The sequence below is a fragment of the Ambystoma mexicanum genome, chromosome 12 (assembly GCF_040938575.1).
Source record: "Ambystoma mexicanum isolate Mex_15411 chromosome 12, UKY_AmexF1_1, whole genome shotgun sequence".
In the NCBI taxonomy this organism is placed as follows: Eukaryota; Metazoa; Chordata; class Amphibia; order Caudata; family Ambystomatidae; genus Ambystoma; species Ambystoma mexicanum.
In genome coordinates this window covers 591004702-591020989 of record NC_090936.1, presented here as the reverse complement: position 1 = coordinate 591020989, position 16288 = coordinate 591004702, and the positions used below count along the sequence as shown (strand labels likewise).

Here is a 16288-nt window from a genome sequence, read left to right as displayed (position 1 = left end):
GGTCACAATTGCAAAGAAAACCTTGCGTGAACCATGTAATGTGCATGTTTTCATAAGAACATAGACATTTAATCAATGATGAACTGGTGTACCGTTGCAATTGATTCCTGGGTCATTTCCCATCAGTTTTGCAATGTTTAGCACATACTCGACAAACAGGTTTCAGAACAAGATAGGCCACATGTAGAAGTAGTTTCTTCTTTTGTTTAATGATGACCTTGCCGCCTTCTACCTCAGTAGTGTAACTGCCTATCCCTTCTCTCACTCTCCAACTGCCTTCCTTAGAAGCTCTTAACTTCCACATTCCACTTCTCACTGTTACATCACCACTAAACATCCTCCTCCCATAATCAAAAGAACAAAACACATGAAAACAAAACACTTAGATTACATGACAACCTATTACAATTAACCAAAATGTTGCTAGAACCAATTTAAGCATTATCCTCATCACCTTCCTTCAACAAAATTGTTCATGTATATAAAACATATACCTATAGCTTATTTGGCAATTTCGGAACCCTCACCCTTTCTCACACATCCTTCGCAACTACAGCTGACCATCACTGGTCCTCCGATCACCACACCACCATTGACATCTCCTCCTCGAATAACTTCTCCTTGACACTCTGTTTCACCTGCAGAATCCCAATCTCACTCTTCAGTATTTCTCTTCTCCATTCATAGCAATCCGTCAAGGTTCCATACAGTTCAGTCTTCCACTCTTACAGCACTTCTAAAACACTCTAAAACTTTGATTAGACCACAATATTGACATTCCTTTCTTTAGCTTTCCTTCCCCATTTTATCTTCACACACTTTCCAACCTCAATCTTTTCTCTGCTCCTTTTTATACTTCCCATAAACTTCTTGTCATGATACTCCTTGTATTTCTTCTGAGTTCTTTGACATCTTACTGGCTACAAATCCTTCATCCATCTTCTTAATTGCCAACCTTTCATTCAACCATGCCAGAGAGAACTTACTATTAGGCTCTATATACCTCATCAAACAGAAACACAAACCCACTATGGCACTATGGGGCGTCACCCTAATGCACCACATTAACTCAATGTCCTTTTCCAGTTGATTCCATTAGCTAAAGGTTGTTGTACACATCCTCCAATCACCCTATTCAATCTTTCCACCATGCCATTAGTTTCAGGGTGATATATTGGCAAAAATGTCCATGCAAACTCTAAATTCCTTGATTTCTTTTGCTCTAAACTGAGGTCTATTGTCGCTAAGCACACATTCCAGATTTGCTTCTCTTCTAAAAACTTTATCCAGAAATGTCACTACCTTCTTGACGTTACTTTATCCGCAACAGCACATTCAGGCCAACGGGAATGCTGATCCACCAAAACCAACAGAAACCTGTTCCCTTGTTCTACACCTTCATAAAGGACCCAGAACATCAATCCCAAATTCCATCCAGAGTCCTTTTGGCCCTGGAATGGGATTTCATGGTTATTTGTGACAAAATTCTTATCACAGTTTGCACAAGGCGCACACATATTCACTATCTGTTCAATCTGTGTATCAAACGTTGGCCACCAGTATCTCTCCCTTACCGTCTTCTTGGTTATAGAAATGCCATGATGTTCCAAACAAACGATTTGGACTCTTGCCCATTCAGGCGTTATAACTTTACATCCTCTCATAATCCATCCCTTTCCAATAGATACCTCTTCCTTAAATCATTAAACCCTCCTAATGGAAGAAATGCCATAGAACAGGATATTTGACCGATGTTCGTTCTCAGTAGGGGGCTCACACACTCCTTTTCAATTTTGTAAAACTTGGGATTTCACCCTTAGTAACCAAGGGTAATCCAGACGTGGACCCATTGATCACTGTGCCTTAGAAAGGCACAGCTTCACCTCACTAAGGAGGCCCAACAAGGCCTAAACATATGTCTGCGGTTGCTGATCGTGCGCTTGTTCAGAGGAGAATTGCCAAGCATTTCAGTGCTGGACTGCCCTTGTGGGTGTGATAAAGACTGATATGCAAATGGTAATTTCTCCTCTGTGAATGGTGCAATGTGCTAAAACATGGTTGTAGACCCTCCTGAGTGGAAGAAATTTCAAAGAACAGGCTATTTGACGCATGTTCGTTCTCAGTAGAGGGGCTGCCACACTCCTTTTGCATTTAATATAATATTCTGCCAAACTCAAAAAGGAATGTAATTCCTGTTTATTACTGGGACATGGAGCTTTGTCTAGTGCCTTCATGGCCTTCTTTCTCAGCCTGTATCCTCCCTTAGACAAAGTATGACCCAAATAATCTACATCTTTCTTGCCAAATTTGCAAAACCTTTCATTATGCTGTTTATCTCCTTTCCCAAATATCCAAATATCAAAATATCAACCTGTAACGCTTCTACTCCTGCCATCTCACCCAACATTGCGACATTACACGCTGAAATACTGCAGAAGCCAAACCGAATGGCATCCTCACATAGCGGTACAAACCAAACAGCGTGATAAACACAGTTGGCCTTATTATAAGTTTGCCGGTCCGGTAGTAACAGTGCCGGTAAGCTACTGGCACCGTTACTACCGGACCGGCAAACTACGAGTTCTGCTCGTGGGTGCCTCTTCGCCTACCAGGTCTGACCTGGCGGCATATCGGCGCGCGCAAGCACTGCATGTTGGATGCACCGGCACCATTCACGAATGGTGAGGTTGCATCCGGCTTCCCCATTCCCATTAAGCCCTATGGAGCTCAAATGGGAATGCGGAAGAATATTTTCCAGCGCCCGCAAATGGGTAATTACTGGGGTCCGGCAAGGCTGTAATGACCCGGTAATTGCCCATTTGCGGGCGCCGGAAAATAAATGCTACCGGCACAGCTACCGCCAGTATCATAATGAGGCCCAGTGTATTTTCTTGACTCTTGATGCAAATGGATTTGGTGATATGCTGCAGATAAATTAATGGGGAAAAACAGGTCAGCATTACTACTAATTTCAACATTTCAAACACCTGTAACGGATACGTCTCCACCACTTTAGCTTTATTCAACTCTATCAAATTTATACATATTCTTAATTCACCAATCTATTTCCTGGCTACCACTATCGGAAAAAACATTCAGATCTCTCTACCTCTTCTATTACTCCCTCCATTTTAAGTCTTTCTAACTCATTTTGAACTTCTTCTCCCAATGACATCAGAATATGTCTAACTATGTGATATTGGTTTAACACCAGGTTTGAATTCTAACTTGTGACAATACCCCTTAAACTTCCCTATTCCTTCCTTAAACACACTAAAACAATTCCTTTTCCTTTCCTTCTATGCACTCCCAAATCTCTTTCATTTGTCGTTACAATTGATACAGGCTCCTCACTTCCCGGATTAAGTTTAATTTTGAGTCTAGCTTGGTCCTCCAAGCCCAACACATTTATTCCCCTTTTAGCTACATACACTTTCACTTCCACCATCCTTCCTTTGAACTCTACTAAAGCCATTCTATAACCAATCATTTTAATCAATGAACACTCAAATGCTCCTGGATCCTTAATGTCGGATCTCCTCAATTCCGAATTATAACCCTTTCCCCACAGTTCAACCCATTTGTCCTTTATAATAACATTATATGGATGGGGATGCAGAGTCCACCATCATTTCTGAGAGTATTCTGTCCATCTTAAAAATACTCCTAGGAAAAAACCATACACCATTTTTCCTTTGCCTTGTACTATAGCCACAACTTCCTCTTATTGCTCTTCATCCTCGTTTTCTTGCACCCATCTTACTCTGCTAACTTGCTTTTTTGTTCTTGCATACAATTCCATAATTTCCTCTTATTCCACAATTCGAACACTTCTGGTACAAAACACGGTATGTTTTAGAATTGGCATAATGCCCTTTCTTTCCGCAACAATAACATTTTCCTTTTTGAAAATTGTCTTTGGTTCTCCCGTATCATTTGATTCTTCATATTTTCACTCTTCTCTACCTTTGTTTACACCTGCCCTCTCCTTTTGTTTCCACAAAGTTTTTTGTTAACTTCTTTCTGTTTAACTGCAGTAATTTTTGTCACCTTCTGTATATCCTTTTCTTTAAATGCCTTTGGACAAATCGTGGTGTGTACTACCTTCTTGGCAATTGCTATGGATTCTTCCAACGAAGGATCACCACACATCCATAGTCTCTTTTGCATATTACTGTTAGTATGGATTATAATTTGATCTCTGTGGATCATTTTGCATTACTCCCTTTCCAAAATGACAAGTCAATGCCAATTTTTTAAGAGCACTCACATAATAATTCACCTATTCTTCCATCTCTTGTTTCTTCAAGTAGGAATACTATTGGTTTAACGCCACATTGGTTTTGGGATAATATACCGCCAGATGTTTCAATGCCAGTTTGTATTCATTGCTTCCTTCTCCTGATCATAAAGAAGATTATTCCCTGATTATTTGGTGTCCTTCTGGCCCCAGAGAGTGCAACAATAACATTTTCTTTTTTGCTGGTGTGACACTCATTGTCAATTGTACCAATGCAGTTCGGCCAGTACTCCTTCCATGCGATGGGTGGTTCCCCTGGTACTGCCAGAAATGGTGGCTGTGGATGTAGTTACTCCTTGCATTGTAATTCCAATCCTAGTTATGTTACAACTATGGAACAAATGAACTTCTGAGTGTGTCTGAAACCTTGACACAAAGTTGCTTGTTTGAAAGGGGAGAAAAAAAGGTGCCACACTTGCTAACGTTATAGGGTTCTTTCCTTTGATATTAGGAAATAAACATTGAAACAAAGATGGCTTCACTTCACAATTACATCACCACTACAGTTTCTTTGTAAAGTGTAGACTACAGAGATTACTCTTTATATTATTTTAGTCTCCTCGTAGGGGATAAAGTGAAACAAAACTATTTGTATTTTCAAAATTGATTTTGAAATTTGTCAAAGTTAGAAGAAAGGAAGAAAACAATGCAGTGAAAGACTCATGAATCAGGTAGACCCTATACAGCGGATGGCCAACACTACTCAAATCTGTCACTTACCATACTTGCACAGCAACTGAATGACCAGGCGACTGGATTTGGGGTTCAGGGTAATCCGGCAGCGTTCTACTGTCTTCTCCAGAGATGCAAGTGAACGAAAGACACTGAGCACTGACTGCAGTGGAGAAAAAGTAAGGGATTAAAATAAGGGGCAGTGGTGAGGGAGTAGGCAGAGCGATGGGGGAAGTGAGAGGGATACAGAAGCGACAAGGGAGGGACATGTAGATAACAAAGAGGTTTGAAACAGACAAGGCAATGGAAAGTGTAGGAAATGCTAGGAGGTGAGTGAGGTGAAGAGTGAGACAGAGACCAAGGAAGAAAATGAGTGAAGAGCAAAGAGGGGGAGGGAAACAGAGTGAGCAGTGCAAGGAGAGAGGAGAAATACAAACAGACAATGTGAAAATAAATGGGAGATTTAGACAAGAAATATATAAAGGTTAGGAGTAAAAAAGGAAAGATGGCTAATGGCACGAGAATGCTCTGGAAATCTGATGGAAAGGACTCTGACCTGGAGTGATGCCCGGCAAGATCCTTTGGACTTGCAATGACTGATCACTCCTAATCCTTACTTACCAGCCTACTGTGTGGGGTCATAAATATGAAACTGAAAACTTTTGGATGATTTCTCAAAATATGTCATTTTATTAAATCATATGTTTTATCAAACGCCTCACTATCCATAACGAGGATTTCCCTGCCTATAAAAACTAAAGGAAAACACTCTAATACAGAATATCTGGCCCTTAAACTTAAACATCAAATACATAAAGAAATATATGGCAATTTATAATAACATCAACAATGATATTCACAGTCTTCTTTGGTAACCTGTGTGAACTCCCCTTCCCCAGGTTTCAAGGTAAATTCAGTTCCAATGTTCAACAAAAAGAAACAAAGAAATCGGGGTGTGAAATAGTCTCAAATCAGTACTTGGCTCCTTCAATAGGTCAAAGGGAAGTTTTGTTAACCAAAGTTCGAACAACAGAAAAGCTTTGCTTCTTGCTAGAATAAAGACTTTCCAATGCATCAACTAGCATAGATGTTAGATCCAGCCCAGATGCTTTGCCTCAACTTCTATTTTCCCAAGATGAAATACCAGAGTTCTTTGTTAGGTTAAGGTAAACACTACTTCTATGAAATGTTAATAAAACACAGTTTTGTATGACTTCACAGCACTTCTACTTTTATCTGAGCAACTCTCAACTGCAAGTAACTTCTGCAAGATTTCTCCATGAGGATCTACTTCTCTGCCTCATAGTATTCCACCTTCAATTGTGCTGCTGAAGTATCAAATCTCCTGACAACCAAATACACCACCACAGCTTCAGTACTTTGTGACTTAACAGTTTTCAGATATGACAAGATTCACTTCACGGTACTTCAACACCTTCAAGTAAGCACAGCACCTTTCCTCTGAATATTCCCTTCTCAGAGGGGCAGCCTATTTACCACTCTTGTCTGTCTGCAACAACAACCTCAAAATTGCCTTTAGTGCATTCTCTCTTATTCCGATCGGCTTTGGCAGAGTTGGTTGTATCAGCTTCAAAGAACAATTACAAGTAGCAAGTTTCCCTTCCCCAATCTTACCTTTATCCCCCAGTCTCCTGCTAGCAAGGATAATTACCCAAAAGCGTTGTTGCCACTCTCTTAGCTTCAGTTAATGCTGGTGTTCCATTTAGTTCACGGTAATGCTTACACCATTCTTTAGCTTGGGGAAAGGCTGGTTTCACTCCTAACTGGGGAAACGCCTTGTTCACTCTTGGCTTGGGCAATGCTTGCTCTTTACAACTTGTAACAATATTATTCAAACACATATCTTCTATTGTTAGTTTTGTTTAAACACTTTAGTATAGATTCAGAGGTCACTCTTCTTCCATGAATCTTTAATAGGCACACAAACCATTCCCTTAGATGTTTTCACAAGTTTAAAGTTCAACAATAAAGTTTTATCGCATTTCTTTCTTATGCGAGTGAATCAGAGAATGTTTGTTCATACGCGAATGCTACATTTCAAGTATTCCATTGTTAAACAATCAACGGTCGTTTTAGCATTGCGTTTGCTCATACAAGTGTATTTCTGGATACTGTTGCCGGAAGTGCTTGCGCAAGAAATCAGAACGCTCAGTTAAACTCACCGGCTTCTGTGCCCCTTCCTTTGCATGCAGCAGGACTTCTGCTACTTCTGGCTTCAATTGGGACACACACCCTTCCTCGCTGAAGGGGTCTTTGGTCCGGTCATGCAATTAAGGAGCCCCTCTCGCTCCTGAGACCCACAGCTTCACAACACCGTCTGGCCACGGTCTCCGGTATGCTTTCTGCTGTGCAATCTCTGCAGTTAGGTTCACATGGGGAAAAGCAGTTTTCCTTCATGCCTTCCGCTGTGCAACCTCTGCATTTCAGTGTTTGGAGGAACTAGACCCTCTCAGGACAAACAGGTGTCGGCATCCCTTCGGTTCTCCCACTTCTGCCTGGATTACCAACACTGTGCTTCCTTCTTCCTGCTTCTACTGCTGCTGCACACACTCCAGCTTCAGCTCCTAATGGCCTCCACCTGAGGAGGCCTTTTAAGCCTCTCAGCTTCCCTTGGGTGTGGGATATCAGGCTTAATTTCCAGACTACTGCTGCAACATTGCTCTTCAGCCCTCTTCCTCGTCTCAGTATTTATGGGATTATGGGACTTGTAGTCTCCAACAGCAGAATTAGGTTTTCTGACTTCTCCTGTTTGGCAAAAAGCCATTAAAAGTGTGTGATTGCAGGGGAAGTTAAACAGGGTGCTGCCCAGTCTTCCTTACCAGTTCCCCCCAACTCATATGAGCCTCCCGCAGTACACAACCCCCAGTGTCAGGAAGCGTCTGCCCTCTACTGCCCACATGAGAAGGGTCCCAGGCAAGGTTTATGGGGGGAATCATTGTTGATTCATCCCGCTACCCACCAGTACCTTCCCAGTTCCCCCCTTCAAACAGAAACTGCACAAGAATGGACTTGCTGGATTTCAAAACCAGGATCTCCAGTAACTAAACGAATGAATCAATCCTCTATGCTTACCTTCTATACAAACAGAACTTTAAAAAGTTTAAGGAAAACAGGAGGGCAAGTTTACCATTGCTCTCACCTGAAGAGGGAGGGGCCATTTAGCAGTAGCAGGGGAGAAGGCAGAGTAGCCATACCAAAAACATTCTGATGCAAACACTAAAGGCATGCAGCTCCCACAGCACAGAGATCGTTCCCTGTGTTAGCGGCTGCCACCTGACTTCATTCCTACTTGTGGGATCCTCCCAGCCATGTAGGGCGAGGTGGCAGTGTTGCCTAGAAAGTCCCTTTTGCCCACTTTGGTGAGCCACTTGAACATATTGCTTTTTTTCTTTGATGCCCTGACCATTTTACCCAGCGAGTCCTATCCAAGTCTCACTGGGGACGAGAGTCTATTGTTTGCATCCCCTTATCAGCCTGTATAGACCACAAGGTGGAGGCCACCATAAATGACCCCTAGTTTGTTTACCTAGATGGGTAACCTTACCCAGACACTGTGACCAGGGTTCAGGTTGGGGGCAGTGTTCACTCATGTCGGGTCTACATCACGTTTGGCCATTCTACCATACAGGAACCCTTACTTTCTTCCCGAGAAAGCCCTAAAGTGTGGCTCTGGTTTGTTTAAATCCAGTAAACTGGCCTGTGTGTGCGCGAGTGTGTCTCTGAACTGGGAATTACCATGTAGGGCATTCCTGACAAGAGCCACGGGTTGGATCTCACAAAGGAGCTTTCAGTGCGTGTGCATGGGGTAGGCTGTCTGGGAGTCCTATGCAATCCATGTCCTCATCAAAAATAAGCAAAAAGTTCAGGGGACTTGGGAACATTGATAAAAAACACATTTCCTATCTTAAAGTATGTTGAGGAATTTTTGAGTATTATGCCTATCCACTCAGATCGATGTAAAAAAGAACTCAATGGTACATTCAGGGTTAGGCAAAGTACTCAAGGACTGGGTAATCTGCCTACCGCCCAACTTGGCATGTAACGGGCAGCTTGGGTTTTAATGCTTACCTGCTCAGATAGGTGTGTAAAGGTGTTAAATCAGACAATCCTTTTTACTCCGTCTGGTAGCCCCCTTTTCTATTTACTCGATTTCTATTTTTCCTCACCTATTTTGTGTCAACAGTAAGGTTCTGCAACTTTGTCTGCAGAAAGGCCCTCAAACGATTTAATGAGGTGACCATTGTAAGGAAGGAGGGGGTCGGTTTTGCCTCCCCATACATTCTACTCGAAAGGAACCACCTGCTCTTGCATTAGTGGAGGGATGCCTTCTTCGCCCTTGTGTGGCCTCAGAGGACAAGTCCCTGGCACATACAGAGGTGGAGCTATTGCAAGACACATTTGGACTCCATTTTGTGTACCACCGACTCCATCTTTGGACTAGGCCGCATTCTGGTATCCGTGATGCCTTCTCTCCCCTTAGCAGCACCGAGCACAGCGAACACTGTCAGCCCCCACCTTTTTCTTCCTGTGCCTCCCAAGTGTCTTTCCCACGGATGCTCCAACGCAAATTGTTGCGAGCAAACAGTGTATTCTTTTCATCCTTCCTCTGAGATCACTGCCCTATGTGTGACCGGGCGAACCATGACTTGTGGCCCATCTATCTCAACAAACCCGCTCCAGCACCTCTCGGCCCCCCTGGAATATTACTGCCTGTTCAACCCTGTGCCCCTCCAAGTGTGACCCTTCCTTGCTGACCACCCTAGAGTGCCCCCCAATAAACCCAGACTGTGTCCTAGTATATTCTGTCTTAAACTAACATGTGTCACTCCACCCCTCCTGCTCTGATGTGCCAGACCAGACAGCTATCAACCCTGCCCCCCACCTGTTACCTGGAGGGCAAGACCCCCACACCCTTCACCTTGCCAATGATCTAAAGCAAGATAATATGAATATATGTGTATGATTTGTAGGCCTCTCGTAAAATATCAAAGATGTAGTAATGGTCATTATTTACTGTATGTCTTGTGATAGTGTGTAGATTACTTAGCCAGAACCAGCCGCCTCTCTCAGACCTGACCCGACCTCCACCCCGCACGGACCGGCCCAGATGAACCACGTGATGTCCGACATCCCGCCAAGCCATCAACCAATAGTGTGGAGCTGGCCCTTACAGCTCCCTCGAACCCCTTCTCTCAGCAATCAAAATGTAACTTGTAGACTGTATAGAAATTGCCATCGATGACGCTGTAACCTTTCAAATTGTATTGTTTGCCAGAGCGCTCTCAAAGCAACAGAGTTCTCTGGATGCTGAACCTTATATAAACTTTGTTGCCTCTCACAACCAATTTCCTGGTCTAATTCCCTACTGGGATGTGTCCGTTATTCTGAGTTTTATTTGTGATGTGGGGAGAGAGCGCCTTCACCATCACTGGTTGGATGGCCAGCAAAAGTTTAAAGGGTACTTGTGTGTGAATGGAGGGTAGGGCAACCTCTTAACCCTAGTTTTGGGATAAAAGCAGATACTCTGGGATTTAATTCCACTATTTGACAAAGTAGTGGTGCAAAGTACAGGTTTTAGGAGGTTTTTCTTTATGGGGTTTAGAGACACCAACTGCCAGTGTGCAGAGCTTTCCTTAAAGTTATTCCAAACTTTAATTGGTGTTAGGACAGGGCTTGAAATTAAGACGGTATAAGCAGGAGCTAGAAGCAGCTCCTTGGTATCCAGCAGTGGCCAGGAGATACCACTGGGGAATGAGGAGCCAGCACACAGTGTCCCGCAAATATAACTTTCACATAAGATGCAAACATATTATTTTTTCCATTAATTAGGACCCTTTCTGCTTTAAAAAGGCACAGAGATGTGTCACAAAGTTTATTTACAATTGTCCCAAATGCACAGAATTAAATTCCCATAATGTGCTTGTTCGGCATCAGTTGGCCTGGGCAGCTAAAGTAGCTCCTGGCAGTGGCCAGTGATAAGCCAACCAGGTTCCTTCAGGCCATAAGCAGAAGCTAAATAGCTCTGAGATCCCCTCAATGTGGAAACTTGTGAGGGTGTGGAAGGAGGAGACTGACAAACAGGCGGCACACTTTTGGGCAAAGACTTTTATTTTGTACCAAAAGAAGGAAAGAAACATATCTAACCCGAACTTTAAGAGGGGGTTTCCCTGCCTCAAATAAAGCTAAGGAAATGTCAGAATGTCCATAACTAAAAAGTCCAACATCCTGTGTAAAATTTCTACTTCTAATAACCCTGACACTTACAACAAAAATAAAATGGATTGGTCTCTTCAGGGTCTAGAAGAATGACTCTCTTCTTCTGGATGATATGGTTTGCAAAATAGGGGAAAACGTCTCCCTTTCGCCAGGCCCTCCTCAGGCTTCTTTTGACAGTCCACTGCGGTTGGGGAAGTGTCTCCCTTCCCCAGGCCTTTCTCATGCTTATCTTGGCAGTTCACTGTGTTTGGGGGAATGTTTCCCTTCCCCATGCCTTTCTCAGGCTTCTCTCGATGATTCACTATGGTTGGAGCAATGTCTCCCTTCCCCAGGCCTTTCTCAGACTCCTCTTGACAGTTCACTGGACAGCTCTGGTGTACTCTCCTTCCAGGGGCTGCCTTTCTCAAGTGTGGGTCCTAGACCCCTTCTTACGCTTCTCATATTCGGGTCCGAGACCCCTTCTTAGGCTTCTCATATATGGGTCCCTGTCCCCCTTGTATTGATTTATCTGCAGATCCCAGACCCCTTTGTGGCAAAACAAGTGTGTGTCAATTATTCAGAAGGGAAGAGGAAGTGTGTTCTACAACAAAGTAGCCCCGACTTGAAAAGAATGACACATTGCTTTTTTCAATTTAAACCAAAGGACAGAGACTAGATATTTATTCATGGCACTGGAAACAGCGCTGAGTAACCTGAAATTGAGGCAATTAACTAACAAAATCCACTGACTTTACTGAACTTGGAAGTGATCTACATTATTGATTGCACCATTCCCATTTGATCAATCCCTTCTGCACCTTTCTGGGTACAGTTTTCAGTTTCCCTTTACATCTCAAATAGTTTGCTTTTGGGCCACCTCTCTTAAAATAGAATTTGTTCCTGAGCATAAAGTGAAGAGCGTATTCCTCACATATCATTTGAAATGAAGTGCATTGAAGTTAATCCAATAAAAACCTCCATAAACGTCCCTGCAGTCTCTTTACCCAAACTCAAGAAAGGTAGAGGTTGCACTGCAAGCCATAGATGATTAGCGGAACCAACAGCCGTAAATGGGTGGTTCTCATTGACATCATATAGTACCCCCTATATCTGGCATCAAATCACTTGGTTTTTGCCAACGACGGTCACATTTTTGATTACATTTCATGATAAGCCATACACTCAGGTTTCTTATTGCTGAACAGAAAACTTAGATAGACGAACCTCTGCTAAATTCTCTAATGCCATCTAATACATTTAGAATTTAAAAGAGGAAATTATTTTTTTGGCTGAAAAAAACAAAATCACTTTCTTTACATGCATGTTTAAATTCTTAGCACCCATATTTTCCTCTATTACAGTCAATAAACATTGTAAAACGATGGGGGTGTGATCTAATCAGCATAAGAAAGGCAACGTAAACTTTTATGAACTATTACAGATGGAAAGTTCCTTACTTTACTTAACTAATTTCCTAAATCGACCGCGTACAGATTAAATAGAATGGGGACTAATAGACAGCCTTGCTTAAGCCTGTTGGGATGCACGTTCAGCGTCCCAGTCAGGCTAAATGGTCCAGGCTGAGAAAAATCTTTTAGCATGTACCACAGTGTGAGTAGGATGAGTTCTGCACGGCAGAACGTGCACATATCACTTGTAGGTAGTTTTGACACATATAAGATACCCACATATAGAAACACAGAAGGGCAACAAACGTATTAATGTTGCGGTTGCAGAGGTTATAGATAGGGCAGTGTTATAGGCCATGTGTTTAGTTATTGTATCCGAAAGTTATGTTTTTCAGTGAGGTGTGTGGAAAGAGCTGAAACAGGTGGAAGATGGAGTCAGAAAGGAACATGGGTAGAAGCAAGGTCAAATAAATTCCTGAAATTCAGACTCAAGAGCGGTGCCCCATCACGTCATTACTGGACACCTGGGGTTTCAAGGAGATAAAGCCGGAGGCGTGTCAGAAACGTTCCGTGATTTGGGATAGGAGGAGCAGAGGTGATGCCAATCAATTTGGTACAAGGTTGGGGGTGCAACTTGTGTACGCTGCTGCGTCTGGTATAATGAGAAGGCTTATTGTCTTATCAAAGCAGAGTTGGCCTCGCAATTTTACTTTGAACGTGTCTGGATTGGAGGGGGTGCACATCACAGACAGTCACATTTATTGTGTCAATATACTCAATGTACAATCCCGTACCTGGATTTGACCTCATTAGTGCCAAGGACGAGGTATCTCGCCATTGGGATTACCTCCCTGTTGCCAAGGACGAGACACCTCGTCCTTTTCGGCACTCTGTTTTGTGCGATCCCTGCACAGCAGGGATCGCACAAAACTGTAATCCAACCCCCGGCCTATGAGAGGGGAAGGTCCCCCTTCACTGCCCGGGGGTTGGATTACCTTCAATTTCACGTCGCACGCCGACATGAAATTGAAAGTAAATTCACGGTGGCAGCCATTTACGGCTGCCGCAGTGAAGAGAGAAGGTGAGTGCCCTTCTCCCTCTGCCTCGATCTCCGGCTGTATTTCAAGCCGGAGATCGAGGCAGGTATTGTTGGAAAGGGGAGATTCTCCCCTTTCCAATGATACCTTGTGTGACAGCATTGCTGGTCACGGATCGGGCGCAGAGCGCTCGATCCTTGGCCAGCAATGCCACTGGACCACCAGGGATTTGTTTTGGGAGCGGGGCTGCTTACAAGGTAAGCAGCCCCCTCGCCCCCAAAGCATGGCGCCACAGCTTTGGAGACCCCTGGGGGCAGTGATCATCTGCCCGCAGAGGTGGGGATAAACAAAAAAAATATATATATATTTTCGAAGGAAGGGGGGAGGAAGGGGGGAGGTAGGAGGGGGTTTGTGGCCCACTAGCCACCAGGGATTGTTCAAAAAAGTGGTGTCGTTGGGAAGGGGAGATTCTCCCCTTTCCAAAGACACCATTTATGACAGCATTGCTGGTCACGGATCAGGCGCAGAGCGCTCGATCCATGACCAGCAATCCCACTGGACCACCAAGGAGATGTTAGCAACGCAAGGGAGGGAGGGGATGCTTACGAGGTAAGCAGCCCCCTCCCCCCCGAGGCACCAAAGCATGGGACACATACATAGAGACAGTTGGGGGCAGATGGGTGATCATCTGCCCCCAGGGGTGGGGATATTTTGAAGCAAAAAAAAAATATTTGAAAATGAAATGGGGAGGGAGTTTGGGACCCACTAGCCTCCAGGGATTTCTTGTAAGGCATGAAAGGGTGGTGGCCCTCTCCCTCCCACACCAGATTTCTGCCCCCAGGGAGCAGTACATGAGGTGGCCCCCCATCCAATTTGGGGGGGGGCATCAGGAAAGTGTGGGCATGCCCCCCAAAGGATGGGGCCTGCACTTTAGGGCCCCCCTGGGGCAGATGGGTGCCCATCTGCCCCTAGGGAATGGGCGCAAAAAAAGAAAAAAATATCTTGGTTCGTTTTGGTGGGAGTGACCCCTACCCCCACTATGGATAGGGGTTGTCCCCCCCCTACTCAAAATGGACTTCGGGTCATGTCGTGCAGCCTCCCTGGGGCAGTTATCTGCTCCCAGGAAGGGGCATCTAACCCCAGGGAGGGCTGCATGACATCCCCCCACTTATCCGCCCCCATGGAGGGCTGAATGAGATGCCCCCCCTTGCATTTGGTGTGGGGGGGAGAGGGGCACCCCCTGTACATAACAGAATTCTCTGGTGATTCAGGGTGCCCCTCAGCACCCCCTAAAGTGCAGGCTACCATTTTCAATTGTTTTCTTTGTTTAGCAAACTTCCCTTAGCACAGATGGGCACATTAGTGGGACATCTGAATTATACCTGGCCTAGTAGGATTGCCGTCTGTCCTCCCTTTGTTCCCCCTCCCTTGGCTCGTTACGCCTTGAAACACTTGTGTACAGGCGCGTTATAAATGCCATATCATATCATATATCAATCTGGCCCCAGGGTGCCTACAACCTACTGCCCAATTCAATGAAGGGCCTGTGTGGGTGGTTTGGTATTTGGCTGGGCTGACACAGATCATTTATGTTTTTTTCTTCCCTTTACAGGTCTTGTGCAGTTCAAGCTTCTCCCTTGTTATGTACGTATGGACTTTTGGTTATTTCAACATTGTATAGTATGCGGAGGGCAGATTGCTACTGGGTGGGTGGGAACTGGGACTGTAGTGTTGGTGGAGTGAACGGGAGTGGGTGCTCTGGGGAGGTATTGGGGTGGCCAGAGACACACTTGCCGGGGTAGTGCACAAATTGCCTCGCAGACCAGCTGAACAGTGCTTTTCCCCTTGGAGGGCAGTTTGCCACTAGCTTTTGTTTGTGCTGGGGATTGCCATACACTCATTGGTCTTATTCCCATGTTCTATTAGTGTGCAGTCTAGCCTTCCGTGGTGGTAGATGACTCAGATATGTTATGTATCTGGTGGAAGGAATCGAAAAGTTTGCAGATAGTGGGCAGACAGTGTGAATGTGTTATTGGTAGGCTAAGTACTGAATGTAATTCGTTTTTGTTTCCTTTGCAGTTGTGGCTACTGGAACGCTTTAGCTGGCTTATGTAAGTACTGCATATGTTACTTTTGTGGATAGCTATGGTAATGTGGGGGGGGTGGATGGTTACTGTGGTGGGAGCATCTGTGGCTGCAGTGTCAGTGGTGTGGGTGGGAATGGGTAGTGGGGAGGTCCAGGGGGCAGTGATTGGTGTGCCTTGCATTGAGGAAGGTGGCTGCTTTGCAGAAAAAAAAGTTTGCTAAACATATTTAGCAACAATTTAGCAAAAACCTTGTCTGGTAGTAATGCAGACGGTCATTTCTTCTGAGCATGCAATGCACACTTGGTACAGAGCTCATTCCTTTTATAGCAACGGTCACCGTTTCGGTGGTCCAATTCCAACAGTGGTCCCAGTGAGCCCCGCCAGGGTCCCCATCCTTTTGCAGGGGGCAAAGCAGTAACGAAGGGTAGCTAGAGGGGCAGGACAGTCGGGGGGTGGGGGGTGATGTCACTGGCCTTGGCCGCCCGTCTCCCATGTGGGTGTTTTCTCCCCCAAGTTCAGCAGTAGGTGCAGGGTGCCCCAGCAGGGCCCCCATCCCTTCCTGGAGGG

The 16288-nt window shown here is 44.6% G+C and overlaps 1 protein-coding gene across 6 annotated transcripts in view; it reads right to left on the bottom strand.

Moving 5' to 3' along the window:
* Positions 1-16288, bottom strand: part of RAD9A (RAD9 checkpoint clamp component A) — a 902871-nt gene that overhangs the window by 179889 nt on the left and 706694 nt on the right. For all 6 annotated transcript variants that reach the window (XM_069628954.1, XM_069628955.1, XM_069628953.1 and 3 more), the window contains one exon: positions 5021-5135. In XM_069628954.1, coding sequence (XP_069485055.1) covers positions 5021-5135 — 115 coding nt within the window. The remainder of the gene's footprint in view (positions 1-5020; positions 5136-16288) is intronic.